Genomic DNA, 14,013 nt, shown 5'->3' on the forward strand with positions numbered 1-14,013 from the left:
ATACACCCCCCTATGATAAAATACAGGGGCATAAGTATACACCCCCCTATGTTAAAATACAGGGGGCATAAGTATACATTAGTAGAACATTGATATAGGACAACATGGGGGCAACATGAGGACAACATGGGGGCAACATGAGGACAACATGGGGACAACATGAGGGCAACATGAGTGTTAATGTCTTTTGTGTTTTCTGTTCTCAGACGAAGACGAGGATGATGACGAAGACGAGGACTTTGAAGACGATGACGAGTGGGACGACTAGTGAAGATTCCTTACCCAGGTCCCCTACCCCCCCCCCTCCCCTCCCCCCCCCCTTGCACCTCCCGCGGACACTAAAACATCTTCGAAAAATCTTCCAGCATCCGACTGAAATTGTTATGTAAATGTTGTACGAATTTGCTGCGTATTTATTTTAGCCTTTTTTATTTTTGCTTTTTTAAAGATTATTATTATAAATAATCTGTGCAATACCTCATCTCCTTAAATCTGTAACGTTCGCCCCGCATCCTCATCGTTCAGGACGTCCCGTCGTAAGAGAGCACTTAACGCCGCCATCAACACGATGTGTAGACGCAGCATTTCATCCTCAATAATCAGTCACACACACACACACACACACACACACACACTCGCTGCTCCTGCAGATGTCATGTGATCCTTTTGGAGATATTTCGTTTGTTTTTGTTCATTTCTTCATGTTTTCATTCGTCGAAAGAAAGCGGAAAGGGAGACGCGCGTGCGACCAAACAGGCGGGATCCTCTTTGTGTTTAAATGCGAGATGACACTATTTTCTTACTGCGCTTCTTTTCATACCTCCGAGTTTCCTAATGATAAATTCTAGTTTATTCGTGTTTGTTTATTTTTCATAAATCCTTTGACCAAAATGCGGCGGCGGCGGCGAATCCGTCGCCTCACGTGGACTTTCAGCTTTTTATTTTTTTTATGACGTCGAGGTCGTTCATTTGCACACAGTTCACACACTAGTTCAGTGTCGTGTCTTTCAGGTGTGGGTTGAGTCCTTTTTATTTCGTTTCAAGAAGGCTACCGTGACGACACGTCTTTTTTTTTTTTTGAAGGTTTTGCGATATTTCGACCTTTTAAACGGGACTCTAAATATGACTGACAGTGTTTCACTTTTTTGGGGGGGGCTTTATACAAACACACGTCGAACACACATCAACCCGCACACACACTGTGGTGTTTGTGAAATGATGGACGTTTTGTTCTCAACGTCTAGTTGTTGTTGTTGTTGTTGTTGTTGTTGTTTTTTCGCGACATCATTCCTTTATTTCCTGCAGGAGGAAAACACCCGCGGCGCCCCGGCCGGTATTTCAAACAAACATCACATCATGCAAAAGACACTAAAAAGATCCCAAATCCTTCGTCCTCGTCCGCCCTCCAGTTAACAAACTGTAGTTTTATGCAACGCGGCTGTGAATGCCTCCTCGCGGAGAATGATTAAAGAAGAAGAAGCAACTAATATTAAACCAAATGTGGCGTTTGCGAGCAGCTCGCGGGTCTGCCGATGCCTGCGATCATCCGTCTGAACACGGAGAAAATAACCGAAATAACCAACCGCCTGTTTTAACTGTTGGTGTTGAGAGTTTTTACCGTCCTCCCTGCACCGAGAAGCCGAGATACTGACGGAGAACCTGTGAAAAAGGGTTGGGGGGGGCGGGAGTGAGAATACTAAATTGTATACTTAAATAAATGTTAATATTTACAGAGAAACTTGTCTTTTGTTCTTTGTCGAAGAAGTTGAGGAAAGTTTACTTTACATGTTAAAGTGGATTAAAAAGAGGAATAAAGAAACCCATCTTTGCAGAATTGATCTTAATGCCTTAATTTAAAAGATTTAGGAAAATCCAATTGTTTTCCAAACTGCCGAGGCTATCTATGCTCTGATTGGTTGGAGGTCTGTCCAGTTGGGTGCGGAGGCATTTTCGGTTGCAACACCCCATAATCACAGCCCAGGGGGGCAGCATCAGACTCGGATTCTGACTAGAATGTGAGTCTGGTGACGTCAGGCTGGAACAATGCTTCAACCAGAATTACATTTAAAAGAGCAGAAAGTGACAAAGAGGGAAATAATCAGCGGTCATTGGTTAAAAAACATCAGCTGGAAACCTAACATCAATATGTGCAGATTTAAGTAATGGAACAGCTTCCTGTTTCAGTGTCAAGTGCACAAAAGTGTGTGTGTGTGTGTGTGTGTGTGTGTGTGTGTGTGTGTGTGTGTGTGTGTGTGTGTGTGTGTGTGTGTGTGTGTGTGTGTGTGTGTGTGTGTGTGTGTGTGTGTGTGTGTGTGTGTGTGTGTGTGTGTGTGTGTGTGTGTGTGTGTGTGTGTGTGTGTGTGTGTTAAGCTGCAGCTGCTGCAGTCAGCTCATGTAACAGTATGTAGTGGATCCTTGTGCGAACGCCCCTTTATTACACAACACACACACATTTCTTTCATGTCGAGCTCTCATGTGAACTGTAATGATTTCTTTAAGAGTCTGTTTGAACAACTCGCTGATGTCAGATTTACAATTTGCATTTCCCTAAAGAAACTTCTCTTTTTTTTTTATTAACCCTCGTGTTGTATTCCCGTCTAAATGGAAAATCAACACTTTTGTTGACGCTTTTTATCAATGTTTTTAACTTTTTCTTACTTTTTTTCCAACACTTTTGAAAACTTTTTTCAACATTTGTCTTTTTTTTGACACTACGTAACTGTAGTTTCACAGTTATTTTTGGAATTTATGGTCAATAAACCCTAATTTTTAGGAAATTATACCTCATGTTGGAGTTAGAAAAGCAGAAATTAGGAATTATTGAGACTAACATTAAAGGAATGGATGTTGATGATAATCACAGACTGGAATATGTCAACTTTTACTCAATACTATTTCAAAAACACTTCCATTTGTTTTACAATGCTATAAAACATCTTTTTGATTCAGTCAGACAAAATGTGGAGAATGACGGTTATGGAAGAGAGACATTTTTCAGAAAGAGTTCAGTTTTGACAAACCTGTAGATTGAGTCCAAAGATACGTTTTATTTTACAGTCGGTACACAGTAACAAAAATACAACAATAACGTCTGAAAAAGACAGAAATATAGTCTGCTGCTGCTAGCTTCGCTACGTGACAAGTGACATTTCAGTGTGAAAAAGAAATATTTCAATGCAAAGTGTTGAGTGATGAGTGATGAGGAGGTGAGATCAGGCCGGAGACAGGTCCACCTGAAACGACAAGCATCACACCCGTTAGGTCACAACACGTTTCAGGCTGTCTTAAAACCTGGACCGGGCTAAGGACACGTGTCCTTTGTCTGTTTTTGGATTTTAAAAAAAACAACATAAAACGGTGACTTCCTGTCTCCAGTGATGTCTTAACCCTCGTGTTGTCTTCCCGTCAAAATTGAAAAACGCTTACATTGAAGCTTTTTTTATTGATGTTTTTAACTTTTTCTTACGTTTTGGTCCCTTTTTACAACCCTTTAGACGCTTTTTTTTCAATGTTTGTCACTTTTTTTGACGTTTTCAACACTACATAACACTAACTTGTTAACTTGCTAACTTGTTTAGTTTCAGTTATTTTGGGAATTTATGGTCAATAAAGCTCATTTATAGGAAATGATACCTAATGTTTGAGTTGGAAAAGCAGAAATTAGGAATTATTGAGACTAAAATTAAAGGAATGGATGTTGATGATAATCACAGACTGGAATATGTCAACTTTTACTCAATACTATTTCAAAAACACTTCCATTTGTTTTACAATGCTATAAAAGTGAATAAGACGCCCCAAAATTAATGAAAGTAGAGATTTGTACTTGGCAAAGAGCGTTGGGTGGAATCAATCATGTTATTTTGGGGAATTAAAAAGAACATTGATATAGGACAACATGAGGACGACATGAGGACGACATGAGGGTTAAAGAACATTAACCTGGGTTGGAATGGCCTGACTTTATGATCTGTGGCTGATGTAGTTTGGGTTTGTTTTGTTTTCCTTCTTGACTTTTGGACCTTCTTCTTATCATGCTCCTCCTGTCCATTGGTCCAGTAGCTAAGAAAAGAAATGCACTATACTTTGGTGTGTATAACATACATTTCGTACCATATCATAGCCAATTGTAGGTCATAAAACAGCTGTTTTAAGCAGGGGGGTGGAGTTGGGAAAACACAAGACTCCCGGGAGACCTACTTAAGGGGACCAGTGTTTTTACCCCCAAACCACAATCTTTAATCTAATCTTAACTAGTCATTTTGACTTAAATGTCAACCCGCGTTACGGTCACTTTTTTGTGGGCTAAACCTAACTGTGACATAATGGTAAATTCAACTGGAAAGACCGCTGAACTTAAAGGTCACGTGGTGAACGGTGGTTAGGTGACCAGTCCGCGGCCGCTGTGATTTGTGAGGATGTCATGCGAATTGTTGTGTCTAAGTTTTCCTTCAGTGTTCAAGTTCAAGACCTTAATTTGTCCCGGAGGGGCGATTCATTTTGACACCACGACACCAAAGACGACAACATTTGACAATTAAAAATACAGTATCAGACCAAATGGGTAAATAAATACCACAACAATAAAAGCTTAAGTCCAAGTGTGCCTCATGTGCCGACGTTACCTAAACTTTAGAGTTAAGCAGCGAGATAGCAGAGGGGACGGAGGAGGATTTATACCTATTAGTTTTGGCTGGTTGCCGACTGAAGCGGGAACCTAGAGGGCGGCAACTTAAATCCTGCATTCAGGGGGTGGGAACTATCGGACATGATGGATTCTGCCTTTTATAAGCACATGTCTGTTGTACAGGTCAGTTGGTGTCATCTGGTGAATCCCAATGATTTTTGCTGCTAACTTCAATCACCGTTGCTAACGTGTTTTTCCGTCACGGGATGGCGCTCGTTAGAATGCATCGACAAAAGATGTCAAAATCAGCTTTATTCGTCAGGTAGGACAGACATACGAGGACTTTGACTCAGGTTGGAGCAAGCCTACCGTATGTGGTAGAATGCTTCCCAGACTACCTCGACAAGGCGTATTTAGCTCTGGCCGCTGTCCAGGACGCATTTTAAAGAGTAAACAGAACATATAACATCTGATCATACCGTCCTATTTGTCCTGTTTGTCCCTCGCTTTGGTCCTTTAACCCTCCTGTTGTCCTCGTTGTCAAATTTGTCCCATTTTCAACAAGTTTCCATAGCACACATTTGGGTTTTCTTTCAACGTCACTGTCAAAAAAATAATGTGGATGGTTCACTACAACGCTCTTCACAAGTAAAGGAAAAGCTCAGTTCACAACTTTCAATGAATTTGGGTGTTTTATTAAATGTTATAGTATTTGATTGTTGAAAAAAGTGTCAAAAATTGTGGAAATAGCTTCAGAAACGCGTAAAAACATCTACGGAAACCTTAATAAAATCGCTGAAAAACAACTACAAAACATCGTAAAAATGGAGGAAAAAAAAACGACAAAGTGACAAATGTTGAAAAAAGAAGAACTCAAATTTTGAGCCAGAAAAAAACAAAGTTGCATTGTCGACGAAGACAACACAAGGGTTAAATCTCTTTGGACCAACCAGGTTGTGTTTAGGGTCTTCTAAACCCCCCTTTGAATATGTAAACAACACTCGTCTGCTCTCTTCCCAGCAGCCGTCGTTCTTATCAAACCGCAGCGAGGAAGTCCAACTATTTATAAACTGACGGAGGACTGAGGACTGACAGAGGCTGTCGTCTGGTGACAGCAGGCGTTCACTCTGAGGGGGTCTAAGAGCCTTCTGGAGGCTAAATTATGTCTCTGATGCCAAACAAACTTCCTTCAGGGACGGCGTCAAATGAAGTCTTACCCTTTTCAACGACCCGATGCTGCTCCCGCGGATCGCCGCCATGAGGTCGTCGCGGCTTGACGTCTGCGGCGGCAGATGTGGCGGTTTGTCCTGTCTCTTCTGCGGTGATGGCTTCAAGGCCTTCTTCAGTTCTTTGAGAATGTCTGCGCTCTCCTTTTCGTTGGCGCCGTTCTTGAGCTTCTTTGACTTTGGCTTCCTTTGGTTTGACTGAGACTTGGTGCCGTTGGAGCCTTCGTGTTGTTTGACCATTTCGTAGATGTTCCCCGTTGAAGACGGCTCTGAAGACTGAAGAGGAGGAGGAAGAGGAGGAGGAGGAGGAGGAGGAGGGTTTCTGTTCTGGTTTCCAACAGTCTTAGAAGATTGTGACAGCTTCTTCGGTGCTCTGTTTTCTGCAGGTGAAGCAGGACTTTGTCCGGACCCTTCTGTCGGACTCTGTTCCTTCTTCTGTCGGAGCCTCCTCTGTCGCTGTTGGTCCTGGTTGCGCGTCAGGATGCCGGTCGCCGTCATCCTCGGGCCCGGGAGGTCGAACTGGTACCCGAGCTTGAGCAGAGTGGTGTTTTCCCTCAGCAGCTGGACCATCTCCATCTCCACCTTCCCCCCGCACATGTGCCTCTGGTTGTGGAAGCGAAGCTCCACCAGGGAGCTGTTGTGCTGCAGCGCCGCCAGCAGGGCCAGGATGCCCTGACCAGACACGAAGTTGGACTCAATGTTCAGGTTCCTAATGACGCGGTTCTCGCGGAGCATCTTGGACACGGCGAAGGCGACCCGGTCGTCGGCGTGCGTGTTGGCGAGGCTGAAAACGTGGACGTGAGTGTTTGTGCACAAAGCCTCGGCGAAACGAAGCAAGGTCTCCTGGGAAATGTCTTCGATGTTGTTGAGGTTGACTTCGCCGATGGAGGGGTCGTCGCACAGGATCAGCTCCAGAGTTTCATCGATGACGATCGGGTTTCCGCTCGCTCTGTCCGAGGTGGCGTTCAGGTTTTGGTCTGGTGTTTCGGTCTTCCTGGGTTCACTCCTCGAGACTTTTGACGCTCCATTCTTCTGAGGACATTTGCTCCTTATCAGAGCCTCCTTTTTACACTCGTCTTTCTTCTCCCCCTGATCTTTCTTTGCATCGTTTTTGCTCTGCACTTTCTTCACCTTTTGTGAAATCCTCCTGTCGCTTTCCAGAGCCTTGCCACTGGTGGTCTCTGTCCCTCGATCCCCTCTGCTCTTATCTGGGCGTCCCTCCTGCGCAGGACAACAGGACAGAAAATGAGGTTGAACCCTGACATTTTCCAGCCCCTGACTTTTAATTAAGAACCGTCTCCAAGGCAGTCGTTAAACCTGGCATTTCTCTGACAGCCTATATTTTTAGTTTCCACCAACGCTTTAGCTGGCTACATGTGACACGTTCTACACCATTATGAACATGTGTACACACAAACACACACACACACACATATGTATGCAATGTATCACTGTGATGTGCGATGCACTATGATAATCAGGGTTATTTCCACCTGTGGAGCCAGAGAAGACAGTGTTGTTCTCACAGGATGAATAGGAGTAAACTGATGTCATGTTTCATGTGAAAAATAGTTGGAGTGTTTCTTTAATCCCAAACTATAACTGGATCTCTGTTTTTTCATCCAGACGTGGTGTCAGGGTGTTGATCGGCGTATCGGAGTCTTATTTCTTCAGGCTGAGCTGAGATTGTTCATTCTTGTCAATCAAATCGATCAGAGCTACCCAGCAGCATGTGTAAAAGTTATTAAAATAAGCTCCAGCCTTTACCAGCTGCAACATTAAAGTGTTTTACACATGAATGCATCAATAATTATAATCCTGTTCTGAAATGAGCCATTCAAGTACTGTTAGTACTTTGTAATGCTTGTGTTATTGTGCTTTGAGTTAAACTGTTTTGGACACAGGGCTTTTACTTTTTCCGGAGTATTCTCACGCCTTTCTTAAAGTTTTTAGATTTATTTTTTTCATCCTCCCAGGCAACTTCATTGCAGGTACTTGAATACTGCTGCAATAATAATTTTAAATTAACTTGATAATGCATCAAATTCCTCAATTAGTCAACCATTTCTTTCTTGCTAAATGACACATCATTGTGTTCTCTGCAGAAAGGGTTTATCTTTCAAAATCAAACCAAGAAGACGATAAAAAAAAAAACACGAGGGTTGAGCAAAGGATCGTGTGAATACGGTAGTTTCTAGAATCTCAGATTTAATAGTCCACAAAGTCAATTTTGAAAAGACTCGCTGCCCTCAACGCTATTAAATCAAATCAAAACTATTACTAATAAAAAAACAGGCACACTTATTTAAAAAACAACTGATAGATCATTTGAAAAACGATCAACAGGGTTGTGAGGTATGATACTCTATCTCTATCATTATTTCATGTGTATTGTATCCTAGTATTTCATTTATGTTTATATTCTGTGCTGTTCGACTGATTTTGCTGCTGTAACGCTATAATTTACCATTTTATTGGGATCTCTATCTATCTGTTTGTCTTCAATGTGTTAAGCTTAGAGACAGAGTATTGATGTCACCTCTCACCTGTCCACTGTTGCCCTCCATCCTCTCGCCCTCCATCCTCTCGCCCTCCATCCTCTCGCCCTCCATCCTCTCGCCCTCCATCCTCTCGTCCTCCATCCTCTCGTCCTTCACCAGCTTCTTGTGCTCGTCCTCCCAGTATTTCAGCAGAGCGTCCCTGTCGAAGGTCCCCATTGGGGTTTTGGCGGTCTGGTCTTTCTGCCTCAGGCCGATGGGGACGTTGTCGTCGAGGTCGGCCAGCTCCCTCTCCAGCTCCTGGAGCTCCTCGGAGGACAGAGTGGCCAGCAGCTCGTCTTCGTCCACGTCCTCGTACTTCTTCAGCTCCCTGCAGTACCCAAAGGTACTCATAGTTCGGCTGTCGTTTTTACGTCTCTCTGAAAAACCTCTTAACTTTTCTCCTGGCACGTTTATCTTCCTTTGCACTTGATTGAATCTTCGCTAGGTTTCCTGCTTGGATCTCCTCGTTGACTTGTCCTCCATCAGGTTCCTTCACATAAGAAATGCTGAAGAAGACTGCTGGCGACTCCGAGAGTCTTTGTTCATCTACTGGTTCCAGCTGCCAGAGGAGTCTGACAGGGAGAAAAGGGGAGGGACACCATGCCGCTGATGGTCCTGTCTTTTTTTAGGGTGTTGGGTGGCGGCGGGGGGGTCAACAAGATAGGCTTACTGCAGGAATGTGAGGCCTTTGAGTGGCCGACTCGTGCCTCGAAAAGAAACTCGGGGAACAAAACGCCGCGGGGGAGACACTGGAGATGAAGCTCTGTGGAGTTACGCAACGTGTCAGGACACAGAGACATGGCATGGTTGTGGTGTTGTCCAGGAAACACTTGTTCTCCCCGAGGATGGTGGGATCTGTACAGTTCAGCTCCTGCTGGCACGGAGGTGGACTGGTGGTGGACCAAAAACAAACCAGTGACCGGCTTTCATCTCCTCCATCTGCGTATCAAGTTCAAACTGAATTAAGTCGATCAAGAAATCATCTGTCTCAGTGCAGCTCAGATCAAATCTGAAGCGCAAGAAAGAAAGCGATTCCATCTCAGAACCAGTTCATGTAGAAGACTTTGAAACTTAAAGGTGCTCTGAGCTCTTTTTTTTGTCAAAATACAGTAAACATCTCACTATCCGCGAGCTGCCTGTCCCCAGAACACACTGTGCAAACCCCAGGCCAACCTGGGCCATGAAAACAGAGTTCCCGTGTTCCAGCCAATAGCCAGGGACGGGAATAACGGCGTGATAAATAACAGCGTTACTTCAGTAACTAGTGATCTGATTGATTACTCTTCCCATCTCAACAACGCTGTTACCCTTACTGCCGAAAAATGAGCTGCGTTACTATAATTGAAGCTGTTTTTTTTTTTTCATCAGACCAACTTGAAGACTTTATTCTTACGTGGTCAGAGGCACGAGACAAGCGCATGAACGCTGACGATTGGTTGAGTGTTGAGTGACATTTCATGGTAAGCCAATCAGAGGTGGAGTTGGGCGGGTGTTCAAAAGCACAAATATATCTGGACACAGCGAACAACACAAGAGAGTTAGTTGAAGAGAGACAGGAAATGAAATCGGGGGGGGGTCTTCTGCTGCTACAGATTTCCCACAATGATCAGAAAACATGGTGTGGGGGGGCACTTTGTTTCTCTCACTATGACTGTGGAGTGGCTACTCGCTCTGAAGCTAATTGCTGTCACTCTCTCTCTTCTCCCTCGCTCTATCACTCACACACACACACGCACACACACACACGCACACACACACTCACACGCGCACACACACGCACAGACACACACACACACACACACACCGGCTCAACACACACCAAATATCAGGCCACTGACATTATTTGCTCTACAAAGAGTGTTTACATTTTGTATTTATTTTTGCTGTAGAGCTTAACAAGCATTACTTAATTTTGATGAGGGTTAAGTAAGATATTAACCTGGTGAGAACAATGTTATTGTTAAGGATGGTTAAAAAAGATAAAATATACAGAAATAAGATCCTCTAGTGGTTTGTGACAGGGATTTTATTTCGATAATCGGCTGCAGTTAGCAGCACTTCAGCAGTTTTGGGCCAGAGGTCCGTCTGTGTGAACGGGGTTCAGATCGCTGTTGGGACCCAGGACCCAAATCATGAATTTAAAGATTTTGCAGATTATTCTGCAAATGCCGTGTTTAGCAAATCACTCCCAGTGTGAAGACAGGAGCTGGACTCAATCAAAACTACTTCAGTCTCATAGAAAAGCCACAAAAACGTCATGTTTATTCACTGATTTGTCTCTAGTGAGACATCAGCGTGGACGTGTGGGACTGACCTTCAGTCTTGAGATTCTGTTTTAGAGGGGTGATGGTTTGTTGTTTTGTTTCCTAGGCAACAATCAGAGCACAGTGCCAGCGTGCATTCATTACTGAGCATGTTTAACAAGATGATTGGAAGTCGTCTCACGTTGCATGCCTGAAGTGAAGAGACTCTGAGTGACATAACACCCCTGTCATCCTAAATCTGCTGGAAATCTGACCTTTGACCCGGATTATTGCTGATTGGCGGTGCGGTCCGGACAGAGAGACAAAGGACCGAGCTTGTGGTTTCTGCCTCTTTTATCCCATTAAATGCCAAACTGGCTATTCTTTCCGGCTGTTTTCGAAATAGATTCATTTCCTCCCTTCCAGGAAGCCGTTGCATATAAACATGTGTTGACTTCCCGTCTTTTTAATCAACGTTTTTAACTTTTTCTTTAGCTTTTGTCCCTTTTTTTCTCTCAATGTTTGTCACTTCTTTTTGACGTTTTCAACACTACGTAACACTAACTTACTAACTTAAGTTTTACAGTTATTTTTGGAATTTATGATCAATAAACCTCATTTATAGGAAATTGTACCTAATGTTTGAGTTAGAAAAGCAGAAATTAGGAATTATTGAGACTAAAATTAAAGGAATGGATGTTGATGATAATCACAGACTGGAATATGTCAACTTTTACTCAAAACTATTTCAAAAACACTTCCATTTGTTTTACAATGCTATAAAATTGAATAAGACGCCCCAAAATGAATGAAAGTAGAGATTTGTACTTGGCAAAGAGCGTTGGGTGGAATCAATCATGTTATTTTGAGGAATTAACAAGAACATTGATATAGGACAACGGGTCCATTTGACCCGAGGACAACATGAGGGTTGAGTGCATTTCTGCAGATGTTTGATAAATCCAGGCCCCCGTTACAAAAACCACACCTCATTCCCGACATTTAGGACTCTGTACTATAAGACAGGTGTCCTCGTTCCCTCAGTCCTCCCTGCAGATGACTTTGGCGTACAGGTCGTTCTCTTTGAACAGCAGGTAGTCCTTCAGCCTCGTGGGCAGCTGGACGGACATCAGCACGCCGCAGCTCAGGTGTTTCCTGATCACCACTCTGCTCAGGTGAGCCAGAGAGCGGGGGTTACCTGGAGACCACACAGAGAACAGCAGGTTGAACCAAAGGTGAGAGCAGTGTCCTACAGGAGGAGCATGTTCTCACGTGTTTGTCTCTTTGTTTTACTTGGATCCCCATTAGCTTCAGCATTCACTAAAAGCTGTTCTTCCTGGGGTCCTACAATCTTTCCTTGACAATACTCATTATAACATTTCATTAGACACACACACATACATACATACATTTGAAAATATAAATCATAAGTAAATCTTACAGTTAACACAATTAATAGAAAGAATTTAACAAAAGACACTACTCCGAATAGATTAATCTATTTTAAGAAATACAATAACAAAACAAAAGCCCTGTACCAACTAATTTTATATTAAAGATTTAATTCCTTTGAAATAAATATGTCTTAAGTGATTTTTTTAAATTGAGAGTTGTGTTTAATAGTTGTTGGGAGAGAGTTCCATTCACACATCGCTCTGTACCTAACTGAACGTTGAATTGACTTAGTTTCAATTTAGGTCAAATAAAACTCCCTCCTACTGCACGCCTCGTTGGATAATGATGCATAGCAGTACTAAAGGATAGTTTTGTGTATAAAGTAAAAGGTGATTTGTTTGTTATAATGTTATGTAAAAAAAAACATTAGCGAATACACAAATCTATTTTTAACTTTAAGTGTGAGGGCAGCTTTTAAATTGGAGTGCATTCCTCGGAAGTCGGAGCCGGGAACGACATCGCACCCGAGTTGAATCCATTCAGAGTGCGTTTCATGAGTATTTTGAGCTCGGAAGACAAACAAACAAGCAGCGTAACAATATGTCCACAGGTAGACGTTAGACAGGACTGTGTGAACGACTGATTTAGTGAAACAGAAGTGCTATTAACTGCACGTTGGATGTTGAGCTTGAGGTACTCGGAGGACGGAGGTTGTCCCATTTGTACTTGGAAGTCAGACTTTTTGAGGTCAAAGTCGGAAACACGCCCCCAGACCTTGGATTTTTGCTCAGGACTGGGTCCAACAAGGCTGCCCCGTGCATCAACAGTTGTTAAAGTTGTAGTAACACACAGTTAGTAGCACTTCTGTCTCACTAAATCAGTCGTACACACAGTCCTGTCCAACTTCTATCTGTGGACATGTTGCTTTAGTGTTTGCATGCACAATACACAGCGTTGGAATCAAGTGGTACTGCTAACCTAGCTTTTCACCAGGTCAGTAACTCACATGTAGTCCTGTGAAGGTGAGGCCACTCCCTGTGGTTCTCCAAGATCTTTTTCAGTTTGCCGCAGAGGGAAACTTGACCGACGTACTCGAGGAGGATCGACACCACTCGGCCCGCCAGGTTCACCAGCCAGGAGACCGTGACGAAGTCACAGAACTGGACGACAAAACCACATCCGTTTGACTCAGACAGGGACTTGTATACACTGGTTAGACACACCTGTAGGGAAGGTAACACCTAATCTGTCTTTTAGATTCTTTTTTTTTTAAATGATCAGTTATGTCTATCCATGGCAGTTTTTTAGTGGTGGCGTATTGCACGGCTACGCCATTTATCTATTGTGGGTTAGAAGAGGGGTAAAAAAAACATAGATATACACCTATATTTACTGTGTAGGTTCTATATCTATGTAAAAAAAAATCTCCAATTTGCTTGTGTTTCTTTAAACCAATCACCAGAGTCCTGAGCGTTGCTAAGCCCCAGGTGCATGACCAGATCCACGTCCAAAACAGCCCCAACAGTCTCGTCTAAAGACACTTTTTTACTCTTTGGCTTTTAACTCCATGTGAGTTGTGTGGTCCTCTGATGTCTCTTATTGTTTTACTGTATTTTAGTATTCATTCGTTTTATCCTTTTGTTTTTACAATATTTTATATTAACTGTTTTGTGTGTTTGAGTTTTCTGTGCGGCACTTTGGTGACTTTGTGTTTGTAAAATGTGCTTTAGAAATGAAGTGGATTGGATTGGATGCAGCAACATTGCCCCTGCAAGACTGATGACTGAGGTAGCGACAGGGGTGGGACATCCGGCGTGTGTGAGACGCACTGGGTGTCAGGCTTCATCCCAGCACTTTACATTTGGTACATTCACTAAACGTGTTTTCACTGTATATACACTACAGGTCAAAAGTTTGGGGTCACTTACAAATTTCCATTCCACTCCATTATAGACAGGATACCAGCTGATCTGGGTGGGGGG

General features: G+C 43.0%; 3 protein-coding genes across 3 annotated transcripts in view; 1 reads left to right on the plus strand and 2 right to left on the minus strand.

The window, feature by feature from the left end:
• wasla (WASP like actin nucleation promoting factor a) overlaps positions 1-268 on the plus strand; it is a 27,627-nt gene extending 27,359 nt beyond the window's left edge. Inside the window, exon 10 of the mRNA XM_034879013.1 lies at positions 207-268. Coding sequence (XP_034734904.1) covers positions 207-268 — 62 coding nt within the window. The remainder of the gene's footprint in view (positions 1-206) is intronic.
• Positions 269-3,053: 2,785 nt separating this feature from the next.
• On the minus strand, positions 3,054-9,287 carry lmod2a (leiomodin 2 (cardiac) a). Its single transcript, XM_034880255.1, has 3 exons — positions 8,400-9,287; positions 5,845-7,074; positions 3,054-3,233 (listed from the first exon to the last, which is right to left on the minus strand). Exons 1-3 carry the CDS (start codon positions 8,742-8,744, stop codon positions 3,213-3,215), a joined length of 1,596 nt encoding a protein of 531 aa, XP_034736146.1. The 5' UTR covers positions 8,745-9,287; the 3' UTR covers positions 3,054-3,212.
• A 2,301-nt stretch (positions 9,288-11,588) lies between these two features.
• LOC117949025 (ankyrin repeat and SOCS box protein 15-like) overlaps positions 11,589-14,013 on the minus strand; it is a 7,779-nt gene continuing 5,354 nt past the window's right edge. The window contains exons 9-10 of the mRNA XM_034879014.1: positions 13,038-13,240; positions 11,589-11,834 (exon numbers count right to left, since the gene is read on the minus strand). Of these exons, the coding sequence (XP_034734905.1) occupies positions 11,677-11,834; positions 13,038-13,240 (361 nt within the window). The 3' untranslated portion in view covers positions 11,589-11,676. The remainder of the gene's footprint in view (positions 11,835-13,037; positions 13,241-14,013) is intronic.

Source organism: Etheostoma cragini, chromosome 8 (assembly GCF_013103735.1).
Source record: "Etheostoma cragini isolate CJK2018 chromosome 8, CSU_Ecrag_1.0, whole genome shotgun sequence".
In the NCBI taxonomy this organism is placed as follows: Eukaryota; Metazoa; Chordata; class Actinopteri; order Perciformes; family Percidae; genus Etheostoma; species Etheostoma cragini.